This window comes from Panthera leo, chromosome B3, assembly GCF_018350215.1.
Source record: "Panthera leo isolate Ple1 chromosome B3, P.leo_Ple1_pat1.1, whole genome shotgun sequence".
Classification (NCBI taxonomy): domain Eukaryota; kingdom Metazoa; phylum Chordata; class Mammalia; order Carnivora; family Felidae; genus Panthera; species Panthera leo.
Window position 1 is genome coordinate 33,274,690 of NC_056684.1, and position 13,518 is coordinate 33,288,207.

At 36.2% G+C, this 13,518-nt stretch overlaps 1 protein-coding gene across 1 annotated transcript in view; it reads right to left on the reverse strand.

The window, feature by feature from the left end:
- Window positions 1–13,518, reverse strand: part of ARIH1 (ariadne RBR E3 ubiquitin protein ligase 1) — a 119,424-nt gene that overhangs the window by 10,430 nt on the left and 95,476 nt on the right. The window contains exons 7-11 of the mRNA XM_042941479.1: window positions 12,008–12,114; window positions 9,988–10,030; window positions 9,406–9,477; window positions 5,213–5,343; window positions 1,583–1,640 (exon numbers count right to left, since the gene is read on the reverse strand). Of these exons, the coding sequence (XP_042797413.1) occupies window positions 1,583–1,640; window positions 5,213–5,343; window positions 9,406–9,477; window positions 9,988–10,030; window positions 12,008–12,114 (411 nt within the window). The remainder of the gene's footprint in view (window positions 1–1,582; window positions 1,641–5,212; window positions 5,344–9,405; window positions 9,478–9,987; window positions 10,031–12,007; window positions 12,115–13,518) is intronic.

Here is a 13,518-nt window from a genome sequence, read left to right on the forward strand (position 1 = left end):
GCCTGGTTCTGTAAATAACTTGGAACTCTGTCATGCCTACTCATTTGAGTTTGTGGCTGATTTAGCATTACAAGAGCAGAAGCAGAGTTCAACACGTTTAAGAGAGACCATATAGTCTGCAAAGCTGAAAACATTTACCATCTGCTTCTTCACAGAAAAGTGTACTGACTCCCCTGGTCTAGAAAATAAGAAAATCCAAATATCCACCACAATCAGCACCATGGCATAGTATGTTAAGTCAACAACTTTCTACAATGCAGGTACACTTTTCCAAGGCACTCAACTACCATCTGTGTTCTTTCTGGACTATGTGCCAACCTTCTAGCACTTTTTAAAGCTACAACTCCCAGTGAACACTATATCAGAGTACTGGAGCAGGGAAAAGGAAAGAAAAGGCCAGATGCGTGTGCAATGGTATACTCCATTTTGGGGGACACGGCTCCCACTAAATAAACAAAACCACTTGTATAAAGTCTTTCTCTGTACACCCATAGGATCAGAAGATTCTAGTTTTTTTTTTGTTAAGTTTATCTATTTATTTTGAAAGAGAGAGAAAAGTGTGAGTGGGAGGGGGCAGAGAGAAAGAGAGAGAATCTCAAGCAGACCCCTACTGTCAGCACAGAACCTGATGGGGGCTCGAACCCACAAACCATTAAGTCATGATCTGACCCGAAGTCAGACACTTAACTGACTGAGCCACCCAGGCTCCCTTAATTAGAAATAAATTTTAAAGGAACATTTTAAAAGTAGAAAGAAAGAAAGAAAGAAAGAAAGAAAAAGAAAGAAAGAAAGAAAGAAAGAAAGAAAGAAAGAAAGAAAGAAAGAAAGGAAGGAAGGAAGGAAGGAAGGAAGAAAGAAAGAAAGAAAGAAAGAAAGAAAGAAAGAAAGAAAGAAAGAAGGAAGGAAAGAAAAAACATGTTTTGGATGACATCTTAAGCAAGGAAAACCATTTGAAAAGAATATTTTTGGGACAACAGGGGAATTTCAATATGGAATAGATGAAAGTAAGTAAGGAATAATTAAATTCCAGGATTCTACAATTCTGACAGAATTACCAAGATGAAAGAAGCTCAAAATGTTGATGAACTTAATTCACACCTAGTGATTGAATCCTTCTCTACAATGGTGAGATATATATATATCCCTAACCAGTAAAAGGGAACTCCCCCTGAGGCAGTCCATTCTAAATCAGCTCACCTATGATCTTACTGGCTTCTTGATGAATAAGTTAAAAAAAAAAAAAATTAAATAGAAATGAGAATGCACATAAACAGCAGGAAGGCTTTTTAACAAATACTGTTCTCTAGACTCCTTGCTGGGGTGAAAAAACCTTAACAGCAAAACTAATGAAACCTGGAACTGCACAACATGACTAGATTAATCTTTTAAAAGAAAGAAACAAACCTATAAACAGGAATGTTTCCTGATAGGCATTTTGTTCTCAATGTACACAGATATGCAGTATTTACTGGGGTGTGTTTCCACAACTCTTTCAGAATTGAAAATTTCTGCTAAATTATTCCCTAATAAACATGTGATACACATTCCCACTCAACTGTTACCTGAAAATAAATGTACTTACCTCCTGTGCATCTCTTGCTGCCTTTGCATCATCCTCATTATAGCGGTTACAGTTGTACCTTAAAGTGAAGTAAGAGGATTCCATAAAGCCAAAAATCAATGAGAAGGAACAAATAACAGAATTTTAGCCTGGATTCAGAGATTATCTAGAACCAAAATTCTCCTTTATATAGATAAACTGAGGTGTTTAAAATGCCCAGGGTTCTAGAATTACAAGACAGAAAAGAATTCCAAGTGTTGTTGGATTGAACGAACCCCCACCTAGTGTTGGAATCCTCTAACACTGTATCAGTTCTCTACTTCCTGAACTAGTCCATTCCAAATCGGCTCACCTGTAATCATTAGAAAGCGCTGTCATTCTAATATTCCATTTCCTGACTGCAGTCTGAACTTCTAACTTAATTTTTGAAGAGGTCATCTTATTTCCTAGGGTGTCTGTTATTTAGGCTAAGTATTCCCAATTTTTCCAGTTACTTACCTTCTTATTTTAATAAACCAAAGAGAACCAATAGTTCATGGAATACTATGTAACAGATGCTGTGCTATGTGCTTTACATGGTATTATAACTTACAAGAATCATTGAAAACTGAATGATACACAAAATGAGAAGCAGGGGAAATGTGCCCCTAAGACAGCTCAGAGTGAAGATGGACAACAATGGCAGTTCCCTTGTCCTGATTACTCTACCTTTGCTTTTCTGGGAGTCTACACTATGGGAACAGCTGATAGCTACCTATCACCCACTTACAAAGGACTTCAAATGTACTGTCATATTCAATTCCTTGAACCACTTTATGAAATATGGATTATTACCCACATTGAACAGATGAAGAATTAGGCTTTGAGAAGGTAAGTAACACACTTAAGGTAAAATAGCTAGAGTTTCAGAGTTAAGAATTAAATATATGCCTGTCTGCCAATTGAGGGCCGTGCTCTGAACTGTTGACTGTATTGTTCACATGCTGTAGTTCTTGTCTTCAGAATCTTAACAGTAATCCTTTTAGGTCTAAAGGAAGAATTTTGAATTTACTTTAAATCTTGTTAAACTGGATCCACTGTTCTAGCTTGCCAAGTTTCCCAGGATTTTAATGGTCTATATATTTAATATCTTTCTGTGATGTTACCCTAAAATGTAGGCAAGATTCTCTTATTAGTTTAAGAAAGTCATCAGTAAAACTGACCAGAAAAGTAGTACACAGTTTACGTGAATAAAAAAGGTAAGGACAAAGCCTTTCATTCAGCAGATCTTGGGGAAGTATTTCATTAGGAAGAAGGAAATCCATTACCTGTAACTGCAAGAAACGGTCACTCAATTAATCCCAAATATCCTTGTGTGTGTTCGTAGCCTGGGCCACAAACTTCTCAGCTCACACCAAAATACCTTGTTGAGATTCACAAAACATTCCCTAATCATCATCCTAATAATACCATTTGATTCTGGGATTTCATGTAAGAGAAAAGTTATGTGGTTCATATGTATTTCATGGAATCAATCACAAATTTTGGAAATTTGGGATTACATTTTGTCTGCTTTCAGTTTTTGGTAGCTCTCTATTTTCCATAGCTATAGCTCTCTATTTTCCATAGCTACTCAGAAATAACCAACAATGGCTCACTGATCTCATCTTTAAGTTTTTAAAGTAACCCAGACCATAATTCACTCAAGTCAGGAGATACATTAATTTCCTACCAGCTTGGGTTATAATCCTCTCTTAGAAAAAATTACTTAATTTAGCCCAAATATTGGCTCTCCTTGCCCTCTACTGGTCAACTGTTAATACCTCTTCTTCTTATCTAATGTAATATCCTTAAAAACTTTCCTTTTGATGTTTTTTGGATATTTTTAAGCCTCAACTCATTTTGTACTCTGCCAAAATTATTAAGGACTTGAAGGCCAGGAAAGCAAACAATTCACCTCTACTTCTAACTCAGATGATGGACAGTGCTACTTGGAATGCTATTTTGAGGATTCTGAGGCATTTTCAGATTTAAATAAGGAAGCACAGTATGACTCATTTGCAATGTTAGCTATGGGTAAAGGCAAGACACAGGAAACATTTCTGACAACTTCGGTCCAGGCCGTTCCTCATCCTCCTGCACCCAACATTTGTTCTGTACTCTTTTCAGTTTTCAAAACAGCTTCTTTAAAATTTGAGTTATGATCCAAGATTTCCTTACACACAGAAAAAGTAACTTAAAAAACGTATTTTTAGTAACTCTTCTCCATTTATTAGGCTTGTTTGTTTAAATATACTAGAGTGGATTTAGTTTCTGAGACAGTCTAACTCTCCAGTTTGCCTTCTTAAAATCTAGAGTATCTGTCAGGCTAAACCCCAAATACCTTTCTTGGATTTGACAGTGGCAAAATCACATTCTTTACTTCTACATAACCAATTAGTTTTTACCTAATTCAGAATTAATTTCAGACAAGTAATCCCTCTCACTATTCCTCTAACTAATGAAACTAATGAAAGTTTCAGTGAAACTAATGAAAGTACCAATGAAAATAAAAAGAGACTTGCCATTGTCTTCACGAGATCCTCCTCCAAACCTAAGAGATTTCTTCCCCTCTCATTCACTCTTTACAAAGCAGCCACGATTCTGACGTAACGTATGTAAAGCACATTAATACAAAGCCCTCTCATCTAAATTACAGATCTAATCAGGCCACTCCCCACTTAAAAGCCTTCTGATAATGTCCAAACTACTTTAGGTCTCAGTCTACTTTCTCTTTTCCTATGCCCTACGTGTAAGGGGCCACAAACTGAACTGCCAATAAGTAACATAAATTAGTGAAATGGGCCCATTTGTGTATTATAACAATCAGAAATACTTTCATTTTTACCAGGTGTGCTAGCTCCCTTCTCTCAAAACTCAAGGCATCATGATTCTAACTTGCATTTTCCTGAACTGGTAAGATATATGCATAGAACAAAGATATGTATCTACTAAATGTGATACCACCTTCTAAATATGGTGCCATCATGATACATACAAATGCCCTGAAGATTGTCTTGGGGAAATAAATGTATCAAACTGGCAAGTCAAGACATCATCTAAGGGGCTATTAATCAATTCCAGATGACTGCTGCCAAGCAGGAATACAGGCCTGTTCTTATATTTCAAAAAGAGGCTTATAATCTGGATTGCACTGGGCAATTTTCCAATTCTTAAAATTTGGGACACATTTTTTGTCTAATAGTATACAAGGGTAAGTAAAACACAACTGCAGGTTAGGTTCTACCAACAGTCTCTTAGTTTTCAACTACTGCCTAGACAGACATATTAGACAATGCAACTCTTCTCTAAATTAGTCATATACTTTCACATCATTCTACCTTTATTCATGCCACTCCTTTTGCCCTGAATGTCTTCTCTACCACTTCCAACTAATGAACTTTTACTCTCCCTTAAAATTCACATCAATTGGTACCTTCTCTGTGAAATATGCCTGATTTAGACTTCTCTCCAGACATCTTGCCTGTACTTTTAACGATGATCACACACTGTATTCATTTACTTAGCTCCCAAGTTAGATGGTGACTTCCGTGAGGTAAAACCTTAGTCACAGTATATGCATATATTACATACTTATGTGAACATTTTCTCCCCTTCATTTCCCCAACCTACCAGGCAGATCCATGTGGTTCCCAAGGGCCAAGACACACCCAGCAAAACTCTGCTTTACAGTTCTGGTTACGACACACCATGTGATTACAACCGCCATCCTTTTCAATTGTGACGTGGCATTTGGGACATTCCTATGAAGAGAAACTATAAAGTTGGTGTCAATGCTACACTAGGTTGTATTACTATCACCGAAGAGAAGCCAATTCTGGATTTGGTTTATTTTTAAATACCACATTTATTGTTATTAATACATGTAAAGCACTCAGAAAAGTGTGGAATACAATAAGTACTACTGGAAATGAGCTATTATCATTATTACTGGCTTTGAAGATGTATTATACAAGAGGGGTGCCTGGGTGGCTCAGTCGGTTGGGTGTCTGACTCGGCTCAGGTCATGATCTCACAGTTTGTGAGTTCGAGCCCCGTGTCGGGCTTTGTGCTGACAGCTCGGAGCCTGGAGCCTGCTTTGGATTCTGTGTCTTCCCCTCTCTCTGCCCCTCCTCTGCTCATGCTGTCTGTTTGTCTCTCTCTCACTCACTCACTCAAAAAAGTATTAAAAAAAAAAAAAAAAAAAAAAAGAATAAGGGGTATTTAAACAATGGAGGCCAACACACAATTTTATACCATTAGTACCCTGTTCTACCCAAAATGATTAAAACATATTTTTACCTCCCAGAAAGCATTAGTAATGAAACAATAAGTCTTGTCACTTAAAACAGATGCCCACACCTTTGAGAAATGTATGGTTGAAATCAATATTTTTGTGCTCTCTAAAATTATGGTAAAGATAACTCATGTCACTTAAGAAAAACCTTTCTGTGTTGTTAGGGAACAACTTTAATGTGTTCATTAAAGTCCCTGAATCTTTGAATATGCTCTATAAAACTAGTAGTTCAGAATAGGGCAGAATAAGTGGTTCTTTTAAACTATAGGCCTCTTTTTGCATCTAGAGAAATCCCCAAACCTCTAAACCTCCAAGATGCTTAAACCTCCAAGATGTTTAAAGTAGGGAGTATAGGCTTGAATATGTTTGGCTTTGTTTAGAGAGAATTTTGAGGAAGAATGACAATTAGTAATAACAAAATTATCTGCTTGATAATTTTGAGATAAAACTGGAGTTTTTTTCTCTTGAGTGATTTCAGAAGCTTTTATTATTGTTATTAGCTCCTTGAACAAATTTGCAGATTATTGGGGGACCTCGGTGTCTCGGGTGAGCGTCCGACTCTTGATTTCGGTTCAGGTCATGATGTCATGGTTCGTGACTTTGAGTCCCATGTTAGGCTCCATACCGACAGTTTGGAGCCTGCTTGGGATTCTCTCACTCCGTGTCTCTCTACCTGTCTCTCTCTCTCTCTTTCAAAAATAAGTAAACTTAAAAAAAAAAATTGCAGATTATCAGTGGTATCGTAACATATTGAGAGCTTGGTTAATTGTAACCAAGAAATATAGAATGAAACATTTTATTTTTTTTAAGAAATGTTTGGTTTTAATGTTTTTAATTTATTTTTGAGAGAGAGCGTAAATGGGAAAGGTGTGAAAGAAGGGGTGTGTAGGGGGACAGAGGCTTGAATTCAGGAACTGTGAGATCATGACCTAAGCCAAAGTTGAATGCTCACCCAACTGAGCTACCCAGGCACCCCAGATACAGATATTTTAGACCTGGAATTTGCTTCTTGAGAAAATGTGAAATATCTTAATTGATTTCGAAGATTTTATTTAAAATGTATAATTAGAAGTTACCATATTGACCTATTTAAAATTACTATAGCTTATGGGCAGGGTAGTGTTATTTCACAAAGGTCAAATTGTGAATCACTATAAGAATTATCAGTAATATAATGGGTGATACTCCCCTCTTATGGGAGTTACAGGCATCAAACTAATGCAGGGAAATAGAACCTTTATATCTTATTCATAGTTTTATTAAAATTAACGTTTGATTCTGTGGATTTTCCAAAAGGAAAAAAGCAGTAGACCTGCTTAGGGTAATAACTTTAGCTCACTGGCAACCAAGAATATGACACAGACTTGGAAAAAGCCATGATCTCTGTAGCACAGTTGTAAATGGACCACAGTGAAAAGAATTTAAAACAAGGGTATTTGAGGGGCATTCGACTGGCTCAGTCAGTGGAGCATGCAACTCTTGATCTCTGGGTTGTGATTTCAAGCTCCCTATTGGGGGTAGAGTGTACTTAAAAATAACAACAACAAATAAATAAGTAAAACAAGTGTATTTGACAGAAGAAAGTTGGGAGACTCAGTAGCCACAAAAAGAATTTATCAGTCTTACCAATCCCACTGACCTTATTCTTAAGGCCAAATTGCTTGGGTTTGAATCCTGACTCTACCATTGCTACCTGTGTGATCTCAGACTAGTGTTTTTATTATTTTTCTCTTCCTTAGTTATTCATCTGACAAAGGAAAATAGGAATAGGATCACTATAACGATTATGAGTTAATGCATATAAAACAATGAGAGCAAACAGTATGTGGTATACAGGAGTACTCAATAATTATTTCTAGATGACATTGGAGAGTGTATTTACCTGAACAAATGTTTTACCTCCTGTAAAACTAGTATTACTACATGTATGGTTAAAAGTGCTTAATGTTTTAGTCCCCCATCCCCAATAAAACAAATCTTTTAATTGCATGATACATCTTTTTTTTTTTTTTTTAACATTTATTTATTTTTGAGAGACAGAGAGAGACAGAGCATGAGCAGGGGAGGGAGAGAGGGAGAGAGAAAGGGAGACACAAAATCCAAAGTAGGCTCCAGGCTCTGAGCTGTCAGTACAGAGCCAGATGTGGGGCCTGAAGCCATGAACCACAAGATCATGACCTGAGACAAAGACCCTAAACAACTGAGCCACCCAGGGGCACCTAAACACTCCTTATTCTTCTAATTGTCCTGTGATTGAGTGATGGAAAGCTCTAACGCTGGTCAAACAACTCAGTATTCTTTAAGCATCACCTAAGACAATACTAAAAATGAATAGCCCATGAATAACCCTATAATCAAGGGCAAGCCACTTCCAATATAGATAGGCTATAAGGCTGAATTAAATAAAGACTGGCTATTTATACAATTTCTACTAAGAGACTGCTGGGTACACAGCTGGGATTCAAATGTATGCTTATTACTTAGTGCTAAAAAAGAAGGGTGTTCAAGACAACTTCCATTTGTAAGACAAAACATCTGTCTAGGGTTAAAGAACTGGTCCATGGTCATAAAGACATGAACAATCTTGAAACTAGTATCCTGAAACTAATATCATGAGCAATAATGTACCTTAAAAATAAAAACAAAAAACCAAGGGATACCCATATTATCCCCAAAATCTCTATTTCTCAGGAGTCAAGTCTCTTAAATCATATTTTAGCAATTTAACATGTTAAAGATGTCAAACATGTTAAGTCCAGTGCAGCTACATAAAAAAAAGTTATTAGTCAGTTACTCTCAATACTGCTCTAAAGAATGACTCCGTAAGGAGGGGCACCTGGCTGGCTCAGTCAGTACAGCATGTGACTCTTGAACACAGGGTTTTGAATTCAAGCTCCACATTTGGTGTAAAGATTACTTAACAATAAAATCTTAGAAAGAAAAAAAAAAGGACTCCTTAAAAGTTAAACCCTGGACTTTTTTTAAGGTTTATTTTATTTTTAGTAACCTCTAAACTCAACATGGGGCTTGAACTCACGACCCCAAGATCAAGAGTTGTGTGTTCTACTGACAGCCAGCCAAGCACACCAAACCCTGGGAGTTTTTAAAGGCAGAAATGTAAATTTGCCTAATAAAACCAAGCTAGGTGGAATAAACTCTATATACTAAAAGGCAGGCAATAACAATATAAAAAAGCATTATCAAACTCTCAGGTAGAAAAACTGTCAGCTTCTTCTTCTATAGGAAACTGTTTCCTAATGGACAAAAATTTCCAAAGAAGAGTACTATACTGCAGTATAGTGCTCAATAAAATAAACTCAAACACTAAAAATCGGCAATCATTCTGGAAAAACACAACCAACCAAAACCCAAATCCCCAAAACAACCCAAAAACCCCCAAATCTGAACTGAGGAAAAGGTAAAACAAGTTCCCGTCCCTAATTAGGAAACTTACTTGTTTTGCTAATGCCAAGGCTCCTACGCTTATCACAGTTTCATTACCAAGAGTTTACTGAAGGGAAATACCAACCTTTGTGTTGGCTGCAATCCAGTTAGAGGTCTCACTGTCATCATCACACTTTTTAATCCATTTCTTTAACCACTGTTTGAAAACAACAACTGTTAGGGTACAACAAAAGACTTAAGAGAAAGGATAGCAAATTACTTCAACATTTAAATACAGTCAAGCTCACATTTAAAAGGCAAAGGACAAGATTATCACTGGATTTAATTCCTCTTAAACCAAGGGACTCTGGTAGTTCTCATATCCAGTGTATATAAAATCAACCAAAGGAGGATTTTCTCTGGCTGAAGCCAAGTGAGGAACCTAGAGCTTGATGAGAAGCCTGGCTCCAAGATGTATTATTCCCCTTCGTAAATTACAAAGTCTGCTCAGGGAGGTGCCTTAACCACTGTTAATCCTGATAATTATCGGGAGCTGACTTATTTGTAAGGAATGCTTTATGAATACTTGTGATGATCATTTGAAATAAAAAGGAAAAAAATACAATTTTCTATCTACAAATGGATAACAAAGTTGTGGGCCCCAGTTTTCAGTCTTAGAACTGCTCTATTGTATTATTTAAAAAATGAAAATGCCAGACAAACTCACCTTACATTTAACAGGATCGTGCCAATTTTCTCCACAGTTAAAGCTGTTAAGTGATAGAAGAGTTAAAAGAATTAAGTCCTACCTACTGTTAGTCAGTACACAAACAAACCCATTTCATGCTTTATAGTTCCTCAGTGGTTTCACTGTTTTTAAAGACTAGCAAATACAAGAGCATGAGGCAAGTTCATATTATTCTACAGATTATTTAGAATTCAGCATTAGAACAGCATGTATTGTGGTGTGTGCGAGAAATGAAGAAATGATTATAGCTGTGAAGACATGCTATGATGACAACTTCCTAAGAAAGGACTCTCTAGCCACCAAACTGTTAAGACAAAAAATTGAGTTTAGCGAGATCTGTATTTTTCTGATAGTTTTGAAAATGTATAGTTCCATGCTGTAAACATTCTTCAATTGAAACCAAACAAATAATTTTCACTAATTTAAACTTAAATTTCAACCAATGCTTCATCAGTATATATTAAATCTCTTACTTAACACCCCAAATGAAGAATTATATAATTTAATCCTAATGCACAGTGAGCAAACAGGTCACATCTTTGCATGACACAAACAAATGAACCTCAGTCTTGTAGAGAGAAAGTTTACCAAGCAAGGTGTAAAACAAGAATGTGGCTAAACATTCTCTAAATACATGAATTGTTCATGCCTTCTGTTTTCTAGGCAAATGTGGTGTATACATTTGCTAAAATAAAGTATAAAGAATAAATTCAAATGCTTATAAAAAAAAAACAAACCCCGCTGAATGGCTGATTTTTTCAGGAATGCCAAAAATCCTTTGTAAATGAGAGGAACAAAGTGCTATCAATTTAAATGAAGTCAAATATAATGGTTACTTCTGGAAAAGAAGATGGCGAATGGGATGGAGAAGGGAACAAAGGAGTGTCAAATGAATCTGTCATTCATTTGACAGATTTCTTAACAAAAACAAAATACTTGGCTTAAAGCTGGGTTAGTAGCTACTAAGTATTCACTGCTGTTATTCTCTATATTTTGGTCTGTATACAAGATACTTCATACTAAAAATATGTTTTAAAATACATATGAAATCAGACTCCACGTCTTATTTATAGGGCAAATTCTACATTAGAATGTATATTTAATTTTTTACCAAAATAGCATGTATTTCACACATATTTAATCTCTGTGAGGTTACCTGCTCTTTTTGGAAATATTTAGTATTAACGATGTATAAGTCTAACTCTATAGTTGCTTGCAGAGGAAAAAAAAAAAAAAAGAATGGTATGGAATACCAATATAATGTCTATCTGCTAGCTCTTAGAGCTACTTGGTTTGATGGGTTTCTTGTTCCTAAAAGATCCACCAAGGAAATGGAAAATTATCTTAACTTTCTAACATGAATATGCTGTATTGGAAATTCTCTGTTAAGTCAAATCTAGAATTCAAAGACCAAAAGAGCATGCTATACACTCCAAGAACCAAGGTTACCAGGAAAGGTGGGGCCAGAGGAGCCACAGGAAAACTTTTGATGAAAACGCACATGTAATCAAACATGTTTTATCTTTCCAAATTTATCAAGGCATATTTTCTTTCTAGAAGTAAGATTTAACTTGTCAGAGTAAATGAAAAATAATCCTGTTTATTTTATTTCCTAAGAGATAACTAGAAAACAGAACAAGAGCCATAAAGGAACCAAATATACCCTGACAAAATAAATAGTCCATCAGAAATGAGACGAACTAAGTTCTTACCCCAGATCTACAAGTTTGCTCATATACTAGTTCCAGCAGAGCACACAAGAAAATGTGATTATAGCTGTTTCTTTTCCCATAAGAAAAAAGAGCAACTAGGAAGAAAAAATTACTGAAGATACGACCTTTTAATCTAATTCTTACTTAAAAGAAATATACACTATCTTAAATCAACATCACCCACCTCCCTCCCTGAGGTAAAAAAAAATTTTTTTCTATTATTTTTCTACCAAGAATAAACAGAACAGCTATGTGTACTATTTCAATTTAGTAAATCACTTGCTTACCAAAACTGGCGCCCACATTTGCAGCGAACAGGTTTAGCATCAGGATATTGGACTTTAACAACATGGTGGCAATCTGGGGCAGGACACCACTTCAACAGTCGATTGCACTGAAACCCAAGTTAGAAAATAAAAAACGATGGCAAATTAAATCACGATGTAAGATTTCCTAACACAACAAGCAATTATTTACAATGCTTCCCTAGTGTGAGGGCCAAAGACAGGGATGATGACAGAAGCATATAAAAGCCTGCCTCCAATATTTAGTAGTCTTCTACAGTAATGCTCTTAGATGCACAGTTTTTCCAAGATCTCTCAGAGACTTGGTTTTATAAAATATGCATAAAATATGGTTCTATCTTCAAAATCCTACCCACAAACTTTAAAATAATTACCCATTTGGGGCACCTGGGTGGCTCAGTCGGTTGAGCATCTGACTTCAGCTCAGGTCATGATCTCACGGTTCGTGAGTTCAAGCCCTGCATCAAGCTTTGTGCTGACAGCTCAGAGCCTAGAGCCTGCTTCGGATTCTCTGTCTCCTCCTCTCTCTGCCCCTCCCCTGCTCATGCTCTGTCTCTGCCTCTCAATAATAAATAAACGTTAAAAAAAATTTTTTTTTAAATAATTACCCATTTTATTAAGAAACATTGATTTGTTTATGGTTCTACTTCAGGGTAATTTTCAAAGATGTAAGGAAACAAGATGAACTCCTACTCAGGGAAGGAGGGAAGGTATTTAAAGATTGTATTATTTTTTTAAGTAATCTCTACATCCAACATGGGGACTCAAACTCACAACCCCAAGATCAAGAGTTGCATACGCTTGCATGACTGAGCCAGCCAGGGGCCTCTCCCCCTTTTTACTTATTATTTTTTTTTAAGTAATCTCCATGCCCTTCATGGGGTTCAAACTCACAACCCCGAGATCAAGAGTCGCATGCTCTATTGACAGGACCAGCAAAGTACCCCAGGGAAGGTGTTCAGATGCTACAGAATATACATGTAATTTCTTTCTTTGACCATAAAAAAAGTCTTCTAAGAACAAAAGTCAGGTCCTAAACCATGGTAAAGATTGCATTTTAGTTCTTAAAAAAAAAAAGGTAAAACCTTTGGGTATTTTTTTAATCAGGAAACAAAACAGGGTTCATGTAACACTCTACACCAGAATTCAAGTTTACTATTTAAAAAATATGTTATTCCTAAAATATGCTGTTTTCTAGAAGATCTGACCTTCAGTTTAATCCCTAAGTGAAATAAATATTACTATGTAGAACTAAAATACCAATTTACACTGATGATCTTATACAGAGGCTGGCAAATGTCTTCCATAAAGAGCCGGAGAGTAAAGATTTTTGTCTGGGAGGGTCAAAAAGGGCCTCTGTGCAACTACTCTATCTGCCACTGTGGGACTAAAGGAGTCATAGAATAAATGGGCTCATCCAAATAAATATTTACCAAAACAGGCAGGCCATAGTTTCCTGACCTGTTTCTGATAAAAGAAAGACATTTGATAAA